This window comes from Macrotis lagotis, chromosome 4 (assembly GCF_037893015.1).
Source record: "Macrotis lagotis isolate mMagLag1 chromosome 4, bilby.v1.9.chrom.fasta, whole genome shotgun sequence".
Classification (NCBI taxonomy): Eukaryota; Metazoa; Chordata; class Mammalia; order Peramelemorphia; family Peramelidae; genus Macrotis; species Macrotis lagotis.
The window spans coordinates 139,679,318-139,692,003 of NC_133661.1; the positions used below are offsets into that span (position 1 = coordinate 139,679,318).

Genomic DNA, 12,686 nt, shown 5'->3' on the forward strand with positions numbered 1-12,686 from the left:
ACAGTTTACTCAAACGTTCTAATTGGATATTTCTTTGTGGGTTGGAAATAGCAAGAACACACATGAGGGAAACCTTCAGTCTTTAATAGGACCACTCATCAGATATAGCTGATTACTTCTCTAATATGATTACTGGCAGGCAATATCCCCCTGGTCATTACTACTTAAATGTCTGCTGAGAATAATCAACATGAAATTTTAACAACTGTGATCTGATTCCCAAGGTTCTGATTATATTAAGGGGAGGATTACCTGTGACTATGTCAATATGAGAAAAAAAATAAGAGATTCTGGAACAGATCAACTGAACACATAAAAATACCATTCTACTTTGTATAACACCTTACACTTTCCAAACCAGAAAAAGTTTTTTTTTTCCCCACACAGAAGAGTTCTGACCAACTGAGTCTTAAAACCAGGAGTTCTTCCATATGTCATAGGAGTTTAATGAAAAGGAAACTGAGGCTCCAGACAAAGTGATTTGCCAGAGTTATATAGCTAATTTAGAGCAAGAGCTTAAACTATAACTCAAATCTCCTAACTTCCAATTTAGTTACCTCTCATCCTGATCACTCTGTTCAGACACACTCTGTCCCTGTGAAATCAAAGCAAATTATTCACTAAAAACTTTAAAAGTTGTGGGATCACCACCTTAAGTGAAGCAGAAATTAACCCTTCCAAATGGGTTTAGATTTAACTTTTAATTTTTTCCTTTTTTTTGTAATCACAATCCAGGAACACATGTTGAAGAGTACCATAAAAATGACAACACAACTTTTCGCCACAACCATCTGTCCCAATAAAGACATATATAACCCCAACCAAAAACAAGTCTTATGAAACTACTAAATGTAAACAGTGCCATTTTTCTCAAGTGGCATACAAAGTTTAAATAAGGTAATCTTTCTGGGCCTGAGCATATGTATGTATATATTATATTATATAAAGTCTAAAAGCCAAACAGTTGTAATTGTCACATGTTAATGTCTAAGATGTGGAAAGAATTACAATTGAGATTTCTCCATTAGGAAAAAGCTTGAAATACTTAGCATACTAATTCATTAAACGAAACAGCCACCTGGATTACCAGAGTTATTTACTTTTATATAAAGAAAGAAGGCAGGGAAGCAGAGGGAGGAGGAAAGAAAGGAGGTTAAAAGCAGTTTATTTAACTCTTACTTTTCTGACAGTGGTTTGTGGTCCAGCAGCGGTAGTTGTACTCATTATTAATGGTTGTCTTTTCACACAATGGCTTCTCTTCCATTGTCCCTGGACAAAGGTCCCCACACTCCTTTGGAGATTTATTTCCCACAATATAGTTGTTAGATACAGCATCCAGAATCAAAGACCAGTCCACAGTTGAGAGGTAACAGAGGTCTGAGTTCTTCTCAATCCTGATGGCCCCCCGAGTGATATTCCTAAGGTTATACAGCCCGATCTCTTTGAGATTGGTCATCTCAAAGATCACCAGAGCATAGTTATAAAAAAGGTTTCTCCCTCGGATGACCGTCAGGTTAGGGAAGAGGTCACTAAGACTCTCCAAGCCCGCCACACGAAAAAGCAGCAAGTAGTCAGTGATGACTGTGAGCTTTGGGAATCGGAAGTTCCGGTAGTCCTCTGCCTTGGAGATCAGTAGAATTCGGAGGTAGCCCTCAATGACTGTGCAGTTTTCTAGTCGCTTCAACTCCTGGATTTCATTGCGAATGTCAATGTTTGGCCCACAAACTAGAAGTAAAAAAAAAAGAAGAAGAAGAAGAAGAGAGGGGAAAGGCAAGACACACTTTAGTCAAAGGAAATATTTTCTCTGAAAACATTACCAACCCTAGAATGTGGTCACTCTTTTCCAAGAAATCTATGTTTTTATTAAAGAAATAAAAATATAATTGTTGACCAACTTTAGGCATGGAACTGAAAACTTATTCTTCTTTTCTGAGTTCTGCAACTTAAGTTGGTCTATATTTCCTAATGAAAATATAATGCCTTGGTTCTTGAGGAAGAGCCCCCCCCCAAAAAAATCCAGCAACACTACTGCAAATATTATCAATTATTACACAATACTAAGGAACCATCCAGGCTAAAGAGTGAACAAAATATCCTAGGATGGGGTTTCTTAGTGGGGGTTGAAAGTCTGTTATGCTGTCTTCTTTTATATAAAGGCATGCTCTGCACAAAGTTACCCAGAACGCATTTTCACAACACCAATGTATATCCAAATCCCATTGTAAAGGATTAAAACCCTGCTATGCCATTCATCTGATCACTCATTTCTATTGCATTAATCCTATAAATATAACTGTCCCCTTCAATGATGCTTTACCTGGTGTGTTTTCTTAGATTCAATTCAGCAAATTATGCCTATTCTACAGCTAACTCAAAACCAGGCTCAAAAACAATTTCTTGACAAAGATTATGATGTCTATAGCATATTTGTGATACTTTTTAAGTAAAAATGAACACCTTCCACCTCAACCCTGAATCATCTCTTCTCAGTATTTTGATAGACTAATATTAAATCTTCTCAGGATTGTACCTGTTTTTCTGATCCACAAATTCCAATAGTATTTACTGACCATCTACTATAAGTATAATACCACACAGGATTATTGTGAATATGGAGAGGCAACCAATTCCCACAAGGAGCTTACAGTCTAGTTAGGAAAATGATAATAGCTGAAATTGTTACAGCTGCTTAAGAAACAGCTAGGGAGAGTTGAATAATAGATTGAGTGTTAGTCCTAGAGGCAGGAGGGCTTAAATCCAAATGCTGCCTCAGAGACTCACTGGGCAAGTAACTTAAGTTTGCTTGGATTTCCTCAAATGTAAATGGGGAATTATATCAGCACAGGGTTGTTTGTGTTCAAATGAACATTTGTATAGTCACAATGGGCAATGCTTGCTACACAGTAGGCACTATGTAAATGCATAAAGTTTGCAAATCATTCTATACATGTTATCTCATTTGACACTTAGTATCTCCAAAAAGCAGACACTACAGATATTATACTCATTTACCAACATGGAAATTGAGGCTTGGTAAGATTGTGTTTTACCCCCGGTCACACTTTGCACTTAGATATGTCTCCTCATTTCAAATTTCCTACCCTTTTCTTATTATCTCATGTTGCCTCTCAATATGCAGTTCATCAATTGCTACACTCCAATAACAGTAGATTTAGAAATGAAAGGGTTGTGGGAAGACAAGTTCAGTCCTTTCATGTTAAAAATTAGGTCAGAAACATAAAATAACTACAGATATTAGGTGGAGAGTCATATGAGTGGTAGAAGAGAAAAAGCAAGAAAGGCTTCCTTAGAGGCAAGAGTTTTTGTGTTGGATCTTGAAAAACAAAGAAAGATAAGTGGGGAGAAGGGAAGTAGAGGTAGAGCAAAGAACATGAGCAAGAAACAAAGGTGAAAAAGTAGTAGGACATGAGAGTGAAAGATAACTAGGTCAGACTGCAGAGGACCCAAATCCCAGGTAAAACGTTTGGACTTTTTATTCAGTAGACACCAAAAAGTCAAAGCACATTTTTGCAAAAGGGAGTAAAATATTAGAAATTTTTTGATACTTTGAATGATTTGTAGTTTCACTTGGAGAGGAATGCCCTGAGTTGACATGAACTTTTTCAATAGTTTCAGTCTTCTTTTCCATAATTTTCCATAATTCCACAGTTCAAAATAAAGTAATTTTCGAGGGGAAAACATATAGGGTGAGGTATAGGATAAATTAAAAGAGGGAAAAGTTGGTAGTTAGTTCAATACTATTATAAGAGTCCATGTCTGCTGGGACTTGGGGTGGGAGAAACAAAAGAAGCATAACAGAAAATTCAGTTAAGATGGTTACATCAGAATGAAAAGAGAAGGGTAAATGTAAGTGAAATTTAAAAAATCAATAGATCTTGACAAATATTAGGAGAAAGGAAAAGGAAGGTAATCATATGAATATAATCACAGGGGTTTTTTTAAATTAGATCTTTTTAAAGATCATTTAATAATACTCTCACATTTTTACAAATGAGAAGGCTGAAACTTAAAAAAAGTTGGGAGTAGAACTAGATATAGAAGTCAGGTCTCTTGATTGTCAGTCCAGTGCTTTATTTTTCTGTCAAAATTTCAAGTCTGTCTGCTATGTTTGTTGAATAGGCATCTTCTACTGTGGGCCATAAATTGTCTTGGGCATTGGGGATGCAAAAATTTAAAAGGCCATTAAGCCACTAGTCTCTGCTCTCACAAAACTTACACTTATGAGTAGGGCTGGATGTGGTGAAACATACATAAATATCTATACTAAAAGATAAAAAATGATTACAAGCATAGGCGAGGTCAAAAAGAATGGTCTGCAAATTTGAAGAATGGAAGAATTTCTTCTTGAAGGATATATATCTACTCTGAAGAGGCTCATCATCATGGAGGTAGGTGGTAGTATCCACCAATCTGGCTAGCTTATACCTTCAGGAATCTATAGTCAGAATCAACAGGCAAAGATTTTTAAATATAAGGAACCAAAGAAGAAAAGCCACCAGAGATGAACTAATGTCTTTAAGAGCAACAGAGGCAGACAAAGCAAGATATCCACTGCAGGCAAATCTAGACCTAGATCAGGATCAAGGGGAGGGAGTATTCAACAGCCCTTGCCACTATACATTCCTCCATCACTAGCTCAACTAACAAAAACTTCAGACTGCCAGGCAAGGTGTCATTCTACTATAGACCAAAGATTTCAAACCCACATACTGCTGAACCAGATTAAAATATAGATAGGAAATATTCTGAAAAATAAATTAAAAATCAAACAAAATCTAGATATTACAGTTAAAAACTAAGTCAATATGTGGCCCACAGGGATCCTAAAATACAGATTAGTGGTCTTATTTCTAATTACCCATTATCTAAAACTTACTAGTACTTTGTTTTATATGTTCTTGATTCCTTACTTTTAGCTTCTATTGCTTTCCCCCATGAAATCTCCTTGTATTTATCTTGCACATACTTTGTGTAAATATACATGTGTACATGTTGTCTCCTCTCTTAGAGGACTTCAAGGACTATTAGATGTGTGTCTATGCATACACACACACACACACACAAACACACACACATATATATAATACAACTGCATACATATATACATATATGGCAGGATATTGATTCTTCTATAATTATTCTTGCGTATTATGGATATCTATGTTGATAGTTAATCCTTATATTAGATTGCAAATTATTTGAAAATAGTTATTGCATCTTGTCTAAACAATGTATTTCCCCTAGCACCTAGTATGGTGCTTTTGAACATAATAGACACTTAACAAATATTTCTGATATTTTCTAACTGGAAAAGGTGAAATGGAAGGTTTGGAGTTAGACCAATGGGGGGCAGCTAGGTGGTGCAGTGGATAGAGCACCAGTCCTGGAGTCAGGAGTGCCTGAGTTCAAATCCTGCCTCAGGCACTTAATAATTACCTAGCTGTGTGGCCTTGGGCAAGTCACTTAACCCCATTTCCTTGACCAAAAAAAAAAAACCCTAAAAAAAAGAGGGGGAGGAAGGAGATAGACCAACAATGTTATTGAATCATTTCATCTGAAATTTTCTTAGTGATGATCCTTGAATTGTTTGCCATTTCCTTTTCCAGATTACTTTACTGAGGCAAACAGGAATGACTTACCCCAGGGTCTAATAATTGTCTGAGGCCATATTCCTGACTTTAGGCTTGGCACTCTACTCTACCACCAGCCTGCCCAATGAATTAGCTTAATTAGAAAGCTTCAAATGCCAGGTCTGCATTGTTATGTTTTCTTCAGGGTTTTTGAGTAGGAGACTAATGAGATAAGATTTATGTATTAGAAGGATTATTTCTACAGTAGTATAATGGATATTCATTGAAGAAGACTGTAGGCAAGAAGATCAGTTTGGAGACTATTATAGGAGACTGAAACCTGAATGAGGATGGTTACAATGAGTACCATAATATCAACAAGACAAATACAAAAGGAGAAGGGATTTTTATGTTAGAATCACAGAATTCAGAACTGAAGAAAACTTTGAAGTTATCTGGTCCAGCCCTCCTATTCTACAAATGAAAGAACTGAGAAGTTTAATGAAGGAACCAGAGAGGTTTAATAACTTGCTCACAATCATACAACTCATTACTTAGTTGACAAAGATGGAATTAAATGCTGGTGCCTCAATTTTCTACCATACTATAATAGCTGTTAACCAAAGTTAATTTTTTAAACCCTACCCAGACCAAAAGAATTTTAATCCATTTCTTTCAGCATCAAGATCTACCAGGAACATTTAACATTCAAAAAAGAGAAGGGGAAAAACCACCACACACAGTATGTTACTTATGCCAGAACACTTATTTTTTTTTGTCATAGATCATGTTGATTCATGTTATAAAGTATTAGGTATCTAAGTCAGTCAAAGCATTTGAAATCATTACCTACAGACCATGAAAATCCACTATCTAGGCAGAGAGTCTCAAGCCTAATAACTTATTTTTCTGATATTTCACATCTGGAACAAAACGCTCACATGGAGAGAACAAACTCTGGTTCACTTCTTTCCCTCCTCCTGTCTAACCCTTCAAAACTAATATAAATCTATATTAAGGCAAAAAATCAGAGAAGATCTCTCAGTTAAGAGACCACATTAATAAAGACTTAATTGTTGTCTACATAGAATGACAAGAGCAGACTCCAAAACTAACACTCTTTTTTCATTTAAAGAAAGAGGAAACTATCAACTCATTCCCTAAAAGGGGGAGGGGGAAAGAACCCAAACCACAAGGTACAAAGAACTAAGCCTAACATTCAGTTGATTTTGGATTCTGTTACACTGTAGGCCTTGGTGTTTTGTGACACTGACAGAAAAAGGAAACCCTGACCATGAAGAATAATTAGCAAACAGGAAAGAAGAAAAGGAATACAGCATTTTGCTTAAACAATCTAATGAAAAAGTACTAAAAATAAGATAATATAAAGAATGTATTTATCATACAGGAGAAACTAAATACTATAGTTTTCCCATACTTTTCAAGCAAAAAAAATCATATAAATAAGTCAAATAAATGAGAAGTAATGGAATATGAAGTCTTTACATTGTCTTTAAAGGAAGACAAATGCTCAATAAAATACAAAAATGACAAAACAGAAGGAAGGAAAACTTTCACTAAAAGAAATCTATGACAGAGATCAGTGATCACATAAAATACTCTGTACAGTACACATACTTTATATACACTGTTGGAGGTCAATAAATAACACAACAAAAACAAAAAGAAATGGAGAAACTCTAGCTAAGTTTGACAATGGGGAAGGGGTAAAACGTGCAAATGGTAGCCTAGGGTCACCTCACAGACAGAAGTTGGCCTACAGATTTAGACAATTTTCTTTACTGTTTATATATTTTTTTCCCCAAAAACAATTAAGTTGAAAGGAAACTGTCACTGGAAAATTCTAAATGATTATAAGAAGATCAAAGGGCTAGGCTGCTCTTGTCATACTTGAGGAAGGCTATACTATATATATAAACTATATTTATTTGTTTATTAAATGCATAAGGAATAATTAATTTAAGGGGCACTGATGGAAAATATTTGGTTGACAGCAAGGAGATAAGACTTATTCTGAAAAGGGCCTGAGAAAGGACCCTGGTCTAGACAAGGATAGAAGTGCCATCAGAAAGTACACTAGAAGAGACAAGGTAACTGATACCTTCCAAGGAAATTCCTCTACTTGCAAAAAAGAAAGCTGATGGTTGAGTTTAAAAAGAAAAGTGATCAAGGTCAAATTCTACTTATCAGGCCATTTCTAAGGATCTGTGAAGCCAAACAGCTGGGGAAAAAAGAGGGAAAGGATGCCACTTGTCCAGATGGAGAGAGCAAGAAAAGGAATCACTAGAATGAGAATAACAACTGACAATTGCAAAATAATTTAAGGTTTAAATGCATTAAAGACACAGTAACATGATACTTTAGGGTTTATATGCATTATGACTCACTTGATTCTCATAAGAACTATATGAAATAGGCACCAAAAGTATTAATTATCACAGATGAGAAACAATAGTCAGATATTCAATTTTCATCCTCCCTGACAGTCTTTGACACTCTTCATCAATCTCTTCTCCTTAATACTGTTTCTCTGTAGGTTTTCCAAACTCAAATCTCTCCTGATTTTCCTGCTACTTTTCTTATCTCTCTCTGCTATCTCTTTTGCTAAAGTTTCATCCAGGTCTGGCCAGTAATTATGAGCATCCCCCAAGGCTCTTTCCTGGGCCCTCTTCTCTTCTCCCTCTAGACTACTGCACTTAATAATTGTATCAGCTTCCATGGTTTCAATGAACATCTCTATGCTTATTGGTCTACCCCTAAACTTCTCTGTTTACCGCCAGTCTCACATCTCAAGCTGCTTTGAAGCTTTTCAAACTCTATGTTCAACAAGTCCCAAATTAAACTCATTTGCTTTCCTCTCAATCCCTGCCATCTCCCTAATCCTTATTATTGTTAACAGCACCACTACCTCTCCACCATCCATTCTCAAGACCTCAGTGTGATTTTTGATGCCTCATGTCACATCTCTATCACCAAACTGCTGCTAAGTAAGTTCAGTCACGTCTCATGCAATCCCCCTTCTCAACTCTTGGCATCACCCTGATGTAAATCCTTATCATCTCACATTGGGACTACTGCAATAGCCTGCTGGTTGGTCTGTCAGCCACAAGCCTCCTCCCCTCCAATATAGCCTCTGATTGATTTTCAAAGTCCTTGATTCCACCACCTTTCCAGTATTCTTACACCTTACACCTCCCCACCACTACCACCTCCCAATTTGCAATGTAATATGAAATTCAGTAACACTAGTTTCCTTGGCCTACTCGAAACAAGATACTCCAACTTCAGGCATCTTCAATGACTGGCCTCTGTCCCTGGAATACTTTCTCCTCATCTCTGCCTCTTGACTTTCTTAAAATCCACCTAAAATCCTACCATCTATAGGAGAGCATTCCTGATCCTCTTAATTATTCCTATGTCTTTCCTTTCAGTGATTATTTCCACTTCATCTTATATATGGCTTGTCAAGCTCTCTCCTCCATTAGACTATGAGCTCCTGGATATAGTGACAGTCATTTGTCTTTGTATTCCTACTACTTTGTCTGAATGATTACTGATTGCCTGAAGTTAGGTAACTAGCCAACTCTCATACAACTAATGTGTCAGAGGTAAAATTCAAACCCACATCTCTCCTGATTTTTAAGTTCAAAATTCATTATATAATACCCCACAGTCTCCCAAAGAGCTATAATTACAGAGCAAGAATAGACCAGAATATAAGCCAGAGTAATAGAGAATCCTATTAGACATTAAGCTTTGCTAGTGAGTTTATGGATACAGCCCGATTGTGAAAGACAGGTTTCCAGAAATAGCTTTGCTATATGCATCCTTGCAGGTTCTGGGAAAATAGTCTTGAATATCAGAATGGTTTTATTCAGAAAAGGCATTCTAGAGTTAACCAATTTGGTTAAATTGTCATATAAATTTAATAACAAAACACTTTAGTAAGTAACTCCTCTATATAAAGCATCAAGTTGAGTGCTGGGGTTACAGGGACAAAAATAGCAGTCCGTATTCTTAAGAAGCCCAAGTCCTATTTTTTTTCATCATCAAGATTCCCCCTACCTAACTTTCTCATTAATTTATTCATCAAAAAACATGACATTAGACTAAACAACATTACAAGAAGCAGTTAGATCCATAGGACAACGTTAGATATGTTATAAATGGTAATAGGTTAAATAACAATGTATTAAGGATATTAATAGTCAACAAGAATAGAGAAATGGAGGGATGAAAAAAGGGAGGGATGGAGAGGGAGACAGAAAAAGAAACAAAGAGAACATTTATCAAGTACTTACTACAAGTAGTAACTTCTAAAAAGGCAAAAACATTGCTTCCACCCTTGAGCTAACATTATAATTCTAATGGGGAATGAGGAAAGGTAGGTAACAAGAATAAAGAAAGGCAAAATAAAGTCCCTACCCTCAAGGACCTCAGTCTAACACATAAACAATTATGTACAAATGAGTCATATTTAGGATAAACTGGAAATTATTAACAAAGAAACTGTATTAGTATTAAAGAGATCAGATATTACTACATAAAAATATCTGGTTTCTGATGGCATATGTAGAGTCTTGTAAAATCTAAACATACCAGTAAAATGCAAATAGCATTCATCTACTAAGACCCTATAATCAAGACATTACCTAAACCAAAAATCTCAACTGAAAAGATAACAAATTCCATAATGAAAAAAGAAAAAGGGTTTTGTTTACCCAATTTGCATGTCTTTTACATGCAAAATAACAAAACTTTCTTTATTTAAAATTAATTTTCTTTCTATCACTTTTCACTTATGAATTCACTGTGAAAGTTATAGTCTGATAGTGAGATCTTCAACCTAGTAGATATTTTCCTTTATAATAATTATTCCCTTTTATCCCTTCACTTCAAACATCCTACAAGAACCTATCTACCCTCTACAAAAATCAGGGGAGGAAATCAACTAAAACACACAACAAGGCCAAGATCACAAATGAAGATATGGAAAAAAGTGTGCCTGATAGAATAGCTCTTTTTCAGTCAATCAATCAATAAACATTTATTAAGCTCCTAAAATATGCCAGACACAATGTGAAGGACTGAGAATACAGAAAGAGACAAAAGATTGTCCCTGACTTCAAGGAGTTTATAATCTAATTTTTCTCACTACATTCGGTGATTTTTGGTTTCCCAATTACTATTCAGACAAAATGCCTGGTATACTCTAGTCCCAGATCCTACTGACTGAGAATGCCTAACAAAAACATTCTTGATAAAAATTACAAATACAGAAAAATGTGGAAGTGTCATGAAAATGATAAAAACAGAATTTGACCTCCACAAGTGCACACAAATATAATTCCTTAATTGATTATGTTCACATTTCATCAGCGTCTTTGAATTTCACACAAGGAAGCAATATCAATCAACATGTTCACTTACCAAGGGCAAAAACCAAAAAAATAAGGTTTTTCTTGTACAGACAATTACCTTTGGAAAGAGAAGTATGAACTTGGGTACAATTTGTCAAATTCTCAATTTTTCTTCCCTGCTAACAGATAATAACCATTTAGTCTTAGAAAGACACATATCCATAAAATGAAATTAGCTTGAGAATGATAGTATATTAATATGAAATAGCCCCAATGAGTAGTAGACACTAGCACAGAGCTCACATAACAATGGTGAAATGTCTACATCCAGTCATGCCAATTAAGATAAAGATATTTGAAAGAGAATCCAAGAACCCAGGGAGACTAATACATGTCCCTCAGGCCCTTCCACTTAAAACATCTGCTGACTAGATGGCATGTTTTGGAGTAAAGGTTTTTAAATTTTTAACACAATAGTAGGAAAAACATTTTCCTGGATCTATGTAAGAACCAACAAAACTTTACCTACTTTCCAAGCATGAAAGAGTGTTCAAAATCCTTTTCTGATCTTGAAATATCTTTGTTCAATATTATTTTCAATTCTCTATTTTTAAATGCTCCTCCTGAAAGCATTTTAGCTTTTTTAATTTAATCACATTTATTTAAAATAGCTAATATTTCTGATTAGCATTAAAAATACATAAGAATTTTTATTTTAGATTGAAGACTACCCATTAAATGAAACAACATAAGATGAGCTCCTCTTGAAATTTTTTCAAGGCAGATTTAGTTACAAAATGTACCAGAATGACCTCAAGATAATACAGTTTCACCAATAAATCAGTCATGGCATTGACTCTAAGAACTGTAAAAGCCTTGAAAACATCATGCCATCTTATAACAATTTTTCCACCCAATAAAAACACAATTCATGCATAGGCTATGTTTTTGTGAAGTTGAAAAACTTCAAATGCCATCATTTATATGACAATGAGAATGAATGTTATAGATTATTGTGACAGAGAATGAGAGAAGGTATAGAGTTGAACAGGCTAAGATAGCTATATAAATTACGCCTTGATTTAGAATACTATAAATGCTCAACTTTTTCTAGTAATTATGTTAAGAATTAGGTCTGGGGCCAACACACTGTCCACTATCCAATATATACATATGTATGTATATATAAATACATATGTATACACAGACATACAAATAAGTGACGCAGAGAGAAATTCTTAGTCCATCACCTTTCTGTCAAGGAGTATGTATCATTCTTTATCATCAATCCACTGGGACCATAGTTGATCAATGAATTAATCAGCTTTAATTATGTACTTCAAAATTATTCTTTTATTACCATATTGATCTTTAAATAGATATTGTCCTCATGGTTCTTCTCACTTCATGGCATCATTTGCTATTAGTCTGCTCGAGTTTCTCAGACCCTGCCCCTTTTATTACATTTTTTTCTTATCTTGCAAACAACTTTTTTAATAAAAATCTAGAATTTATATAGCATTTTAAAGTTTGCAGAGCTCTTAAGTTTGTTCATTCATTTGAATGTCAAATAGCAACTTCCATGAGCTTGATTTTGTTAGTTTCTTCATTTTCCAGATAAGAAAATTGATGAACAGAGGTTAAGTGACTTGCTAGTAAATGTCTAAGGAAGAATTCAAACTCAGGTCTCTCTCACTCCCTATAATCTCCTCAC

At 35.1% G+C, this 12,686-nt stretch overlaps 1 protein-coding gene across 2 annotated transcripts in view; it reads right to left on the reverse strand.

The window, feature by feature from the left end:
* IGF1R (insulin like growth factor 1 receptor) overlaps positions 1-12,686 on the reverse strand; it is a 388,410-nt gene that overhangs the window by 315,707 nt on the left and 60,017 nt on the right. For both annotated transcript variants that reach the window (XM_074234180.1, XM_074234181.1), the window contains exon 3: positions 1,180-1,725. In XM_074234180.1, coding sequence (XP_074090281.1) covers positions 1,180-1,725 — 546 coding nt within the window. The remainder of the gene's footprint in view (positions 1-1,179; positions 1,726-12,686) is intronic.